At 35.5% G+C, this 14,050-nt stretch overlaps 1 protein-coding gene across 2 annotated transcripts in view; it reads left to right on the forward strand.

Annotated features, from left to right (window-relative positions):
• The window catches only part of SOS1 (SOS Ras/Rac guanine nucleotide exchange factor 1), a 127,208-nt gene that overhangs the window by 57,844 nt on the left and 55,314 nt on the right, over positions 1-14,050 (forward strand). For both annotated transcript variants that reach the window (XM_069494408.1, XM_069494409.1), the window contains exon 6: positions 3,749-3,892. In XM_069494408.1, coding sequence (XP_069350509.1) covers positions 3,749-3,892 — 144 coding nt within the window. The remainder of the gene's footprint in view (positions 1-3,748; positions 3,893-14,050) is intronic.

Raw genomic sequence — 14,050 nt, forward strand, 5'->3', positions numbered from 1 at the left:
GTGGGACTTAATTCAGGATCACAAATAAAGTGCTATAATAGTTTCAAGAGATTAAAACGTCAGGAATTCAAAGACAAATTCCAAAGTAGACTGGTTATGTAGGTGAAAATGAATTCGCAGAATCTTCCATGTACTTGAACGAATAAAGCCTCTTGTTTAGGTAGAGATATTTTTGTTTAATTAGACTCTGAGTCATTCAACCAACACTTCATCAATGCCAACTATATTGTCAGGTACGATGATTGGTAATGGGATTCAAAGATAGTAAGAAATAATTGCTTCCTTTAAATTTAGTCAAGACAGAGATGCAAACTTTAAATTGCAATACAATGTGGTAATATTACCATAATAGAAGTATGATAGCAGTATTATTGAGAGCACAAAGAAAGGAGCTAGTAACATTGAAACTTAGACAAAGGATTACTGTTCTTATAATAGTAATTAAACTAACCTAAGTGAAAGCAGGTGAGTTTATCTAAGGGGGTTACATACTAATAATTCCTAGAATTGTAGCCACACAGCCATTGTGACTGATGGAGAAACAATGCTCACTAGAGGCTGGGACTAGGGCTCAAGCTATGGCAATGAGTGAACATTAAAAAATAAAGAATCAGGGCCAGGCCTCATGGCTCATGCCTGTAATCCTAGCACTCTAGGAGGCCAAGGCAGGAGGATTGCTTGAGGCCAGAAGTTCAAGACCAGCCTGAGCAAGAGTGAGACCCTGTCTCTACTAAAAATAGAAAAATTAGCTGAAGTTGTGGCACACGCCTATCGTCCCAGTTACTTGGGAGGCTGAGACAAGAGGATTGCTTGAGCCCAGGAGTTTGAGGTTGCAGTGAGCTACAATGATGCCACAGCACTCTACCCAGGATGACAGAGCAGGACTATGTCTCATAAAAAAAAAAAATTATAAATAAAGGATTAGATTTTGGTGATTATTGTACAAATCTGTAAATATGCTAAAATCATTGAATTGTTCACTTTAAATGGATGAATTGCATGGTTTGTAAATTGTATTTCAAAAGGTGTTTAAAAAAATAAAAGAGTAGGCCACAGTGGCTCACACCTGTAATCCCAACACTTGAGGCAGGAGGATCACTTGAGGCCAGGAGTTCAAGACCAGCTTGGGCAATGTAGCAAGACCCTGACTCTACAAAAAATGAAAGAAAAAATTAGCTGGGTGTGGTGATGTGCATATATCTCAGCTACTTGGAGGCTGAGGTGGGAGGATCACTTGAGCCCAGAGTTGAAGGCTGCAATGAGCTATTGATTTTGCCACTGTGCTCCAGCCTGAGCAACAGAACAAGACCCTGTCTCAAAACAAACAAAAAATTTGAAAAATAACAGAAGAGAGGCAGAAATTTCCTAGGACACAAAAATCAAGAACCAAAAATGGCCAAAAAGCACATCAAAAGGTTCTCAATACCAATAATCATCAAAGGAATGCAAATTAAAACCACACTGAGATAATACCACCACTCGTTAGAAGGGCTAAAATTAAAACACTCATAATACCAAATGTTGAAAAAGATATGGAGCCACTGCTTGTAGGAATGTAAAATTCCCACATTACTTGTGAGAATGTAAAGTAGTATAAACATTTTAGAAAATAGTTTGGCAGCTTCCTATATTAATAAACATAAATTAACCATACTACCCAGCAATTCTACTCCTAGTTTTTTACCCAGAAGAAATGAAAACATGTCCATACAAAACTTGTTCATGAATATTCATAGCAGCTTTATTTGTAATAGCCCCAAACTGGAAACAACCCAAATGTCCATCAAGAGGTGAATGGATATAAAAATTGTGGCATATCCATACAATGAAATGCTACTCAACAATAAAAAGGAATTAAGTAGTTATGTATGCAACAACATAGATGAATCTCAAAAACATAATCAAAGAAATGACACAAAAGACAAATATGATTCCATTTATTTAGTATTCTAGAAAAGACACTTCTGTAGTGACAGAAGGCAGGTGACTGGTTACCTGGGAGTGAGGATTGATGGGGATTGGGACACAAGGAAACTTCTTAAAGTGATGAAAAGTTTCTGTATCTTGATTATGGTGGTGGTTACAAGGGTGGGTACACAAAATGTTATCAAAGGAACATTTAAAATAGGAGTCTTTTATTGCATATGCCTCAAATTGATTTGATGAAATATAATCATGGATAAAAATAATCAAATCAAATAGTAACCAATGGATTTTAATGTAACAGTACAAAATTGATATGGTTTAGATCCCACAATGCAACTAATCTATAATAAACCAAAATTTATTGAATTTTGGTATAGTACCATAAAAGGATATTTACCTATTTGTATGAAATACTCTATTTGCCAGAATAGGCAAATCCATAGAGACAGAAAGTAGATTAGTGGTTGCCAGGGAGTAGGAGGAAGAGGGGAATGGAGAGTGACTGCTGTTGGGTACAGGGTTTCTTTTTGAGGTAATGAAATATTCTAAAATTTGATACTGGTGATGATTGCACAACCGATACTGAAAAACCACTGAATAATAAGTACACTTTAAAAGGTTGAATTTTGCCAGGCGCAGTGGCTCGTGCCTGTAATCCCTGCACTTTAGGAGGCCTAGACAGGAGGATTGCTTGAAGTTAGGAGTTTGAGGCTGCAGTAAGCTATGATTATGCCACTGCACACCAGCCTGGGTGACAGAATGAGACCCTTTCTCAAGGGCAGGGTAGCTGGGCAAATTTTATGGTATGTGAATTATATCTCAGTAGAAAAATACACAGAAAAAGAAAAGGATATTCACAATTATTTGAATAGACTATTAAAGCACAGCTACATATCTGTGTAAAGCTAAATTTTCTTCATGTATTTCAAAATAATGTATCACAGCAGACTGAATGAAGAAATAGATATGAAAATCCTGCTTGCTTTCATTAAGCTACATGTTAGAAATGTGTAAAATGTAAAACAATGCCATTCTTCTAAATGTTTTTTTTTTTTTTTTGTGGCTATAGTTACTTTTCATAAAAATGGTATTTATAGGCCGGGCGCGGTGGCTCACGCCTGTAATCCTAGCACTCTGGGAGGCCGAGGCGGGTGGATCGCTCGAGGTCAGGAGTTCGAGACCAGCCTGAGCAAGAGCGAGACCCCGTCTCTACTAAAAATAGAAAGAAATTATACGGACAACTAAAAATATATATAGAAAAATTAGCCGGGCATAGTGGTGCATGCCTGTAGTCCCAGCTACTCGGGAGGCTGAGGCAGAAGGATTGCTTAAGCCGAGGAGTCTGAGGTTGCTGTGAGCTAAGCTGACGCCACGGCACTCACTCTAGCCTGGGCAACAAAGTGAGACTCTGTCTCAAAAAAAAAAAAAAAAAAAAAAAAAAAAAAAAATGGTATTTATATTAATACACAGTAGGCTCACTGTTATTTTTAAATGAATGAAATATTTTTAAAATTTCTTGGTTTTAACCTCTAATATGGTAAATATTGAAATATGTATAAACAAAACCTTTTTGGAATCTTCAGTAATTTTTAAGAGTGTGAAGGAGTCCTGAAACCAAAAAGTTTGAGGACTACTGACCTAGAGAAATGTATTTGCAAGTTGTACATCATTACAAAAGGCATTCTTGAATTGTCCTTTATTTATATTTGGAAGTCATTAAAATTTCTCACTGTGTCTGCCATGTTAAATGACTTATTGGCTCAAAATTTGTTTTTTATCATTATACAGTCTCACTAAATTAATCTGTTTCCCCCCCAAACAGGATGTAGAAAATATATTTAGTCGTATAGTAGATATACATGAACTTAGTGTAAAGTTACTGGGCCATATAGAAGATACTGTAGAAATGACAGATGAAGGCAGTCCCCATCCACTAGTAGGAAGCTGCTTTGAAGACTTAGCAGAGGTAAGTACTTCAATTATATACCAAAAAAGGTCTGCATAAAAGTCTAAATTTGTATTAAAATTAGGAGTCTTGAGTCCAGCTAAAGTCATAGATATTAACTGATGACTATTTGTCTATTATTGCTCCTTTTTCATAGGGTCATTGTCAACATTTGTTTCTATTAACTTGCCAGATATAGAAAACATAGTCTCTTATTAATTATATAATAGAAAAGCAGATACCACAAAGGGAGGTATTACAGCTGATAGCCAGTGGCCTACTGTAAAATGTCGTATAAGAAGGCTAAGAAAAGTCAATGAATGACCTATCAAGGAAGAGGCCATAGAACTTGGCTCTATTTGTGTTCCAATCTAGGCGCTGCTACTTATTAGTTGTATGAGTGTGGGCAAGTTATTTCACTTTTCTAAACCTCCATATCTTCATTTGTAAAATAAGGATGTTAATACAGGTTAAGTATCCCTAATTTGAAAATCAAAAATCTGAAATGCTCCAAAGTCCAAAACATTTTGAGCACTAGCCTGATGCTCAAAGACATGCTCATTGAAGCTTTTCTGATTCCAGATTTTCAGATTAGGGATGCTGAACCAGTAACTATACTACAGATATTCCAAAATCTGAAAAAAATCCCAAATCTGAAACATTTCTGGTCCCAAACATTTTGGATTAAGGTTACTCATCCTATAATAGGACTCAGTATTTTTGTGAAAATTAAATAAAATAACCTATCTGAAGTATTTAGCTAACCACCTTCACATAGTAAGCTACTCAATATGTGATGATTGCATTATTATTTAGAATAGGAAGAATTAAGTGAATAGGAAAATAAGGTCCAGGGGCCTTATTCAGATATCTTGAGGTAGAAAAACAGGTAACCTTTCCCTTAGATATTTCAAATGCTAAAATATATGAGTATGTCCTGATAAGTTAGCGTAGAGAGTTACTCTGAAGTTTCTTGCTATTTCTATGTTCTCACTCTAAAATCCACTCTTATAACACAGTATTGAGCTTATAAAAAAAATTTTTTTATTAAGACACTAAAGCAAAATCAAATGGTAATTTCAAGCATCACCACATCAACTTTCTTGCTCCAATCACACAGAGGTAATAATGTATAAAAAGAAAAAAGTATTGGTTAACAATGTTTGGCTGATTTAAAAAAAAAAAAGTGGAATATACATAACTAGACTCAAAAACAAGATCAGAAATGGAATAGACATTCAGGGTAGTGAGTTCTAGTATCTGGGTGTTTAGGGTCTTAAGGACAATGAGGACTAAATGTGCTCCATGAAAGCCAGAGCAAGGCTTCTTGCTCCAAGTCCCTGCTTATAGTAGGAAGCTGGGAAAACCTGCCAACCTGCTGTCTACAGTAAGGTTTTATAGAAAGTTGTGGATATGAGGTGGGGAGACAAAAACACTTCCTTACAACAATAACTTAAAGTTTCCCATGACATTAAGCCGATATGATCATAAAGCCTGAGCCCCAGAACATCTTAAGAGCAGTTCTGGTTTGGAAGAGTGATTTTATGGGGATGAGACAAAAAAAAGGAGACCAAAAATTAAAAGCATCCCACTAAAAAGCCTATGATAAAAAAATCCCAATTTCTAATTCTAGACAAATTCTAATTCTCAGAAATATCAAACAAAATCAACAATTACAACATGAATTTATTCCAGATGAAATTAATCTTGTACAATTAGACACACAAAAAGTTTAAAAGATGCTCATAGAGATAAGTAAAGAAAGATGATCCATTTATAAAGAAGACATTGTGAAACAAATATAGGCAGAAAGGAAACAAGAACAGATAGGTATCAAAAGAAACAATTAGAAATATTGAGAACTAAATATACAGGCATTGAAATAATTCATTACGTAGTGTAACATTTGCTCAACCCAGTCAAGGGTAAAATTAGCTGGGCCCAGTGGCTCATACCTGTCATCCTAGCACTATTGGGAGGCTGACACGGAAGAATTTCTTGAGGCCAGGAGTGTGAGATCAGCCTGGGCAACATAGCAAGACCCCATCTCAACAAAATAAAAATTTAAAAATTAGCCAACCAGGGTGGCATGCACTTGTAGTCCTCGCTACTCAGGAGCCTGAATTTAGCAGGAAGATTGCTTGAGCCCAGGAGTTCAAGGCTACAGTGAGCTGTGATTATACCAGTATACTCCAACCTGGGTGACAAAATGAGACCCCATCTCTAAAAAAAATAAAAATAAATAATTTGGGGAAAAAAGATAAAATTAGTAAGTTGGAAGATGGAATTGGGCAATTCACTGAGAATATGACACAAAGACCAAGATAAATATGAAGGACCAATTTAAAATAATAAAGGCCACACTGAGAGTCTCAGTATACATCTAATAGGAGTTCCAGACAAAGAGAACAATGGAGAAGCAATATTTGAAGAGATAAAAAATTGAGAGTTTTTCAGAAATGACATTAGTTCCCAGATCAAAAGAGAACTCCAAACATGTTCAGGATAAATAAAAATAAACCCACAGCTAAAAACATGGTAGTGAAACTATAGAACATCAGGATAAAGAGAAAATCTTAAAAACTATGAAAGAGAAAAGAGAACATTACCTGCAAAGGAACGATAATTAGAATGACAGGTTTCTCTTTAACAATGAGTCTAGCAGTTAGTTGAGTAGTACTGTCAAAGTACTAAGGGAAAATAGAGTTTTCTACCCAACTACACTGTTATTCAAGAGTGAGTACAAAATTTAGTAAAGTATGCAGAAGAAAACATAAGATCTTCATGATCTTGGGATAGACAAAGATTTCTTCAGCAGGACACAAAGCACTAATCATAAAAGAAAAAATTGGTAAACTGGGCTTTCTACATTAAATCTAAGAACATCTGTTCAACAGATAAAATTTAAGAGTGAAAAGGCAAGCCATAGACTGGAAGACAGTATTTGTATTAATAATGTACATAGCCAATGAAAGACTTACATCTGGAGTATGTAAAGAACTGCAAGTCAATAACTAAAAGACAGATAGCTCAGGGATTTTTCTTTTCTTTAAATAGGTAAAAGACTTGAGTAGGTACTTCACAAAAGAAGAAAAGGTGCTCAACACATTATTCATCAAGAAAATGCAATTTAAAACCATGGAGCAGTTGGAACTCTACATTGCTGGGGGTGGGGGTGAATTCATAGTGAATAATTAGTGGTATAGTCATACATTGAAATGATATGTGGCAATAAAAAAGTGAATTACTGATAAAAGCAGCAACATAATGTTGGCAAAATAAGAAATAAGAAAGTACATGCTACATATTTCCATCTATACAAAGTTCAAAAACGTAAACCGAATCTTTGGGAATAGAGGTAATTTGAATAGTGGTTGGGGAACATGAAGGAGCTTTCTGAGGTGCTAGAAATGTTCTATTTCTTTATCTGAGTGATGGTTACACAAATGCATATACAAACAAAAATTCATCAAATTTTGGACTTTATGTAAATTATACCTTCATTTATCAGAAAATGAGAAACAAAAACCATTTCAAACATACAATGACCAAGAGAGGTTACTACACAGAGACACTCATTACAGGAAGTATTAAATGTTCTTTAGCAAGAAGGAAAGTTGTACTCAGAAGTGAAGAAATACAAGAACTAACGGTGAGAAAGAGATTGGTAAATGAATTGGTAAATTTGTGAGCCACTGAACGGTTTGAAAACCAAATTTTATATTTTGTCTTCAAGAAGGAAAAGTTAAACTGTATTTCTAGGTATCAATAATAAAATGTACTGTATGTAAAGTGGACTTGTATTTGTGATTGAATAACAACTATAAACTCTGAAAAAATTATAGGTAACCATATTTTATTTTTTAAAACATTTAGGAAAATCAGCAAAAGAAGTGCTACCTACAGCTTACAATGTACAGATAGGGAAAAGAACTATAGTAACACTTTCTGTCATTTCCACTGATAATAGGAAAGAATAAATCAAGCCGGCTGGGCGTGGTGTCTCATGCCTGTAATCCTAAGCACTCTGGGAGGCGAAGGTGGGAGGATCGCTCAAGGTTGGGAGTTCGAGACCAGCCTGAGCAAGAGCGAGACCCTGTCTCTACTAAAAATAGAAAGAAATGATCTGGACAGCTAAAAATATATAGAAAAAATTAGCCGGGCATGGTGGCACATGCCTGTAGTCCCAGCTACTCAGGAGCCTGAGGCAGAAGGATTGCTTGAGCCCAGGAGTTGGAGGTTGCTGTGAGGTAGGCTGACACTACAGCACTCTAGCCCGGGCAACAGAGCGAAGCTCCGTCTCAAAAAAACAAATAAAAAAAATAAATGAAGCAAAGAAAAACAGTGATAATGAAAACAAGATAGTATGACACAAATAAATCCAACTACATTAGAAACTCAGTATACGTAAACTGATGAAACTCAGCCAATTTAATTGCTTGAGCCCAGAGCCCAGGAGTTGGAGGTTGCAGTGAACTGTGATGATGCCACTGCACTCTAGCCTGGGCAACAGAATGAGACCCTGTCACCAAAAAAGAAAAAAAATTCATTTTATACATCTTACAAGGGATGTACTTAGAATCACAGGAATATTTAAGGTAAAGGGATTGAAAAATCATAACATATAAAAACAAAGGAAGTTGATATACCAATATTAATTGAAATTAATTGATATAATTAGACAAAGTAAGCCTTGGGGGAAAAATAGGAACACTACCTAATATTAAAAGGGACAGTATCATAAAGATATAACAACCACGAATATGTATGCACCTGATTATAAAGCCCCAAAATAGAAGTAGAAACTGACACAATTAGAAGGACAAATGCAAAAATTTGCTGTCATAGTAGGAAATTTTAACACATCTCCATCAGAAATTAATTGATTAGACAGAAACAGATTACTAAGGCTACAGAAGATTAGAAAAATCAAAGTCACAGTTTTGATTTTGTATATACACATACACACACACATGCATATACACCGTAGGCTCTCTGTATCTATGGATTCAACCAACTGCAGATTGAAACTATTCAGGGGGCCCAGGTGCGATGGCTCATACCTGTAATGCTAGCACTCTGGGAGGCCAAGGTGGGAGGATCACTTGAAGTCAGGAGTTTGAGACCAGCTTAAGCAAGAGTGAGACCCTTTTTCTACTAAAAATAGAAAAAAAATTAGCCAGGTTTGGTGGCGCACGCCTGTAGTCCCAGCTACTTAGGAGACTGGGGCAGGAGGATCGCTTGAGCCCAGGAGTTTGAGGTTGCTGTGAGCTAGGCTGATGCCACGGCACTCTAGCCTGGGCAACAAAGCAAGACTCTGTGTCAGAAAAAAAAAAAACTCTTTGAGGGGAAAAAAGCTGGTTGCATCTGTACTGAACATGTACAGACTTTTTTTTTCTTGTCATTATTCCCTAAACAAAACAGTATAACAACTGTGTAACATTTACATTGTATTAGGTAGGTATTATAAGTAATCTAGAGATGATTTAGAATATACGGGACATTGTACATAGGTTATATCCAAACACTACACAATTATATATGAGACTTAAGCATCCCTGGATTTTGTTACTTGCATGGGGCCCTATAACCAATTACCCATGGATCCTGAAGGATGACTGCGTGTATGTGCATATATGCATACACAGCCACCCCTTGGTACACACAGGGCATTGGTTCTAGAGCCACCTGTGTATACCCAAATCCACACACCCTCAAGTCCTGCGTCAGCCCTGTAGAGTCCACATACAAAAATTTGGCCCTTTGTTTATATGGCTTTCATGTCCCACAAATACTGCATTTTCAATCCATATTTGGTTGAAAAGATCCGTGTATAAGTGGACTCATGCAGTTTAAACACATGTTTAAGGGTCAGCTATATATGTTTTAACACAGTTGCGTTGGGGATTAAATTCCAACATAAATTAGACCATAGCAGCAGCCAAAGCAGTGCAGAGAGAAACTGCTTTAAAACAGTGTAGAATTTTACACATTTTTTTTAAAAAAAATAGGAATAATTAAAAATAAATGAGTTTCTTTCCAAGAAACAGGAAAGATAACACAATAAACTTAAGAGAATATAAGCAAGGAAGTAAGAGAAGAACAGAAGTGATTAATTAGAAAACAAACAATAGATATAACAAAACTTCTTTTAAGCTTGATCAAGGGGGGAAAAAGGAAAAGTACAACCATGAATATGTATGCACCTGATTATAAAGCCCCAAAATAGAAGAAGTAGAAACTGACAGAAGGAGAAAAGAAGAAACTTCTTTTTCTTCCCAAAGAAGAACAGAATAACTACAGATAGAAATCTTTTAATCATGGAAGAATACTAACATCACTTCAAAATTTTTTAGAACTGTGATGAAATGACACCACAGCCGTCTAGCCTGGGCAAAAGAGAGCAAGACCTTATCTCAGAAAAACAAAACAAACAAAAATGGAAGCATACTATGATCAGTTATAAGCCATTGAATATATAACACTTAAGGGAAAAGGCCCCATTCACTGTAGACATAAGACTGTAAGTACTCAGAAATAAACCTGACTAAAGATGTGGAAGACCTTTGTTAAGACAGTCATAAAATAATTAGATTCCTAAGGAAGATCTGAATAAATGGAAATACCATGTTACTGGATGGAAAGTCTCAATAATTGTAATGATGCCAGTTGTCCCCAAAATATAAATTTAATGCATAACATACTGATCCTAAAATTCCTGGATAAGAATGAGGAACAAAAATAACAATTTTGAGTAAGAACAAGTTGAGAGGATTTCATCTTACTGCATGTTAAGATTTATTATGAGGCCACAGTAAATAAGACTATAATATTGGTGCAGGTAACAATTAGTGGAACAGAATAGAGAGACCTGAAAAATATATGTACACACTTCTGATATGTGACAGAGATTACCTTAGGGAAAGAATGAACTATTAATAATTAATGAAGCTCAATCAAAACTGGTTATTCATATGAAAAAAAATTCATTCCATAGCTCACATCATTCACAAAAGGTTCTCAATAGATTAAAAATCTAAAAATGAAAAGCAAAACTTTAGAAGTACAGAAGAAAATATAGAACATATTTATGACTTTGAGGTTTCCTAAAGAACACATAGAGGCTGGGCATGGTGGCTCATGCCTGTAATCCTAGCACTCTGGGAGGCGAAGGTGGGAGGATCGCAGGAGTTTGAGACCAGCCTGAGCAAGAGTGGGACCTCGCTCTACTAAAACAGAAAAAATTAGCCAGGCATGGTGGTACGCACCGGTAGTCCCAGCTATTCAGGAGGCTGAGACGGGAGGATTGCTAGAACCCAGGAGTTTGATGTTGCAGTGAGCTATGATCATGCCACTAACAGATCTGTTAGCCAGGCTAACAGAACAAGACTGTTTTAAAAACAAACAAACAAACAAGCATAGAGCAAACCATAAGGGAAGAAATTAAAGTTTTAAAACTTCTATTCAAGAAAAGACACCATTAACAAAGCACAAAAGAATGAAGTCGGACCCTTAGCTTGTACCATATCCAAAAATTAAAATGGATTAAAGACTTCATGTAAGAGCTAAAGTTATAAAACTCTTGGAAGAAAACAGGGACAAGTCTTCATGACCGTGGATTTGGCAAAAGATTTTTGTAGCATAAGCTACTAAATAAAATATAATTTGAATTTCTTCAAAATTAAAAACTTTTGTGCTTCAAAGGATACCATCAAGAAAGTGAAAAGACAACCTACTGAAAGGGAGAAAATTTTTATAAATCATATATCTGATAAGGGTCTAGTATTTAGTATTTATTAAAAATCTCTTATAAAAAAAAAGCCCAATTTAAAAATGAATAACGTATTTGAATAGATGTTTCTCCAAGAAAGATATACAGCCAAAAAGCGCATAAAAAGTTGCTCAACATCATTAGTAATTAGTGAAAGACAAATTGAAACTACTATGAAGTACCACTTTACACCTACTAAGATGGCTAGAATTAAAAACAAAAATGGAAAATAACAGGTGTTGAGGATGTAGAGAAATTGGAATGCTCATATGTTACTGATGGAAACATAAAATGGTGCAACTGCTATTGAAAATAGTGTGTTGCTCGTTGGCCTGAAGTTAAATATTAACATATGATCCAGCAGTTCCACTCCTAGGTATATACCCCAAAGAATCGAAAGCAGAGATTTAAACATATACTTGTATACCAATATTTGTAGCAGTATTATTCACAATAGACAAAAGGTGGAAATAACACAAGTGTCCATCAACACATGAATGGATAAACAAAATATGGTAAATACAAACAATACAATATCATTTAGCCTTAAAAAGGAATGAAATTCTAACACATGCTACAACATGGATGAACCTTGAAAACATGCTAATGAAATAAGCCAGACACAAAGGGACAAATATTATGTGTTTCTACTTATAAGAGGTAACTAGAGTAATAAACTTCATAGAGACAGAAAGTAGAAGTTATCAAGAGTTTAAGGGAGGAAGAAATGGGGAATTACCGTTTAATGGGTACAGAGTTTCAGTTTGGGATGATCAAAGAGCTCAGTTCCAGAGATGGATAGTGGTGATGACTGTATATTGTGTGTGTATTTGATGGCACTGAGTTGTACACTTAAAAATGGCTAAAATGGTAAATTTCATGTATATTTTACCATGATAAAAAAAAAATTTTAAAAAAAATGAAGTGTTGATATATTGCTACAACATGGATGAATTTTAAAAACTTTATGCTGAATGAAAGAAGCCAGTCTCCAAAGACTACATATTGTATGATTCCATGTATATGAAATATCCAGAATTGGCAAATCCGTACAGACAGAAAGCAGATCCATGGTTGTCTAGGGCTGAGGGGTGTTAGCAGATTGGGAGGTAATAGCTAAAGAGTATATGGTTTCTTTTTGGGGTGATGAAAATGTTCTTAAATTGATTGTGATGATGGTTGTATAATTCTGTGAATAGACTAAAAATCATTGAATTTTGCCCTTTAAATGGGTGAATTGAATGTGAACTATATCTCAATAAAGCTATTTTTTAAAAGAAAATATCAAAGAGTAAAGACAACAAGCTAACAGAGATGGTCAAAGGCCATTAACATCCAGTTCTTAGAAGATAAGACACAAATGGCCAAAAACCAGATGAGTAGATTCTCAGCCTTGCTAGTAATCAGGGAAATGCACATAAAAATAACACTGACATACTTGCACATATCAGACTGACAAATTTTTGAAGTCTAGTGTTAATAGTACCAAATGTTGGCAGTGAAGTATGTGGCCAATTGGGAAAAGTCACTGCTGGTTAGTACATAAATTGATAAAACCACTTTGTAAAAAGCAACATCCCCTTCTAGTTTATATGCTCTAAAAAATATTTATGCATATGTACACAATAAGACATAAGGGTACCCCAGAGATATTGTGGGTTCAGTTCCAGACCACCACAATAAAGTGAATATCACAGTAAAGCAAGTCACACATCTTTTTTTGGTTTCCCAATATATATGATATTTATGTTTATAATATACTATAGTCTATTAAGTATGCAATAGCATTATATCTAAAAACTGTACTTACCTTAATTTTAAAATCCTTTATTGCTAAAAAGTGCTAATGATCATCTGAGCCTTCAGCAAGTTGCAATCTTTTTGCTAGTGGAGGGTCTTGCCTCAACGTTGATGACTGATTGTTGCTGACTGATCAGGATGGTGGTTGCTGAAGGTTGGGGTGGTTGTGGCAATTTCTTAAAATAACATGACAATGAGGTTTGCCACATTGATTGACTCTTCTTTTCATGAAAGATTTCTCTGTAGTAGGCAATGCTGTTTGATAGCATTTGACTAAAAGTAGAGCATCTTTCAAAATTGGAGAAAACCCTCTCAAACCCCGCCATTGCTTTATCAACTAGATTTATGTTATATTCAAAATCCTTTCTTGTCATTTCAACAACGTTCGCAGTATCCTCACCAGGACCAGATTCCATCTCAAGGATCCACTTTCTTTGCTTTTCATCTGTAAGAAGCAACTCCTTCTCTGTTAAGTTCTATCATGCAATTGTAGCAATTCAGTCACAGCTTCAGGCTTCACTTAGAATTTTCTTGCTGTTTTTTACCATATCTGCAGTTACCTCCTCCACGGAAGTCTCAAACCCCTGAGTCATTCATGAGGGTTGGAA

This window comes from Eulemur rufifrons, chromosome 19, assembly GCF_041146395.1.
Source record: "Eulemur rufifrons isolate Redbay chromosome 19, OSU_ERuf_1, whole genome shotgun sequence".
In the NCBI taxonomy this organism is placed as follows: domain Eukaryota; kingdom Metazoa; phylum Chordata; class Mammalia; order Primates; family Lemuridae; genus Eulemur; species Eulemur rufifrons.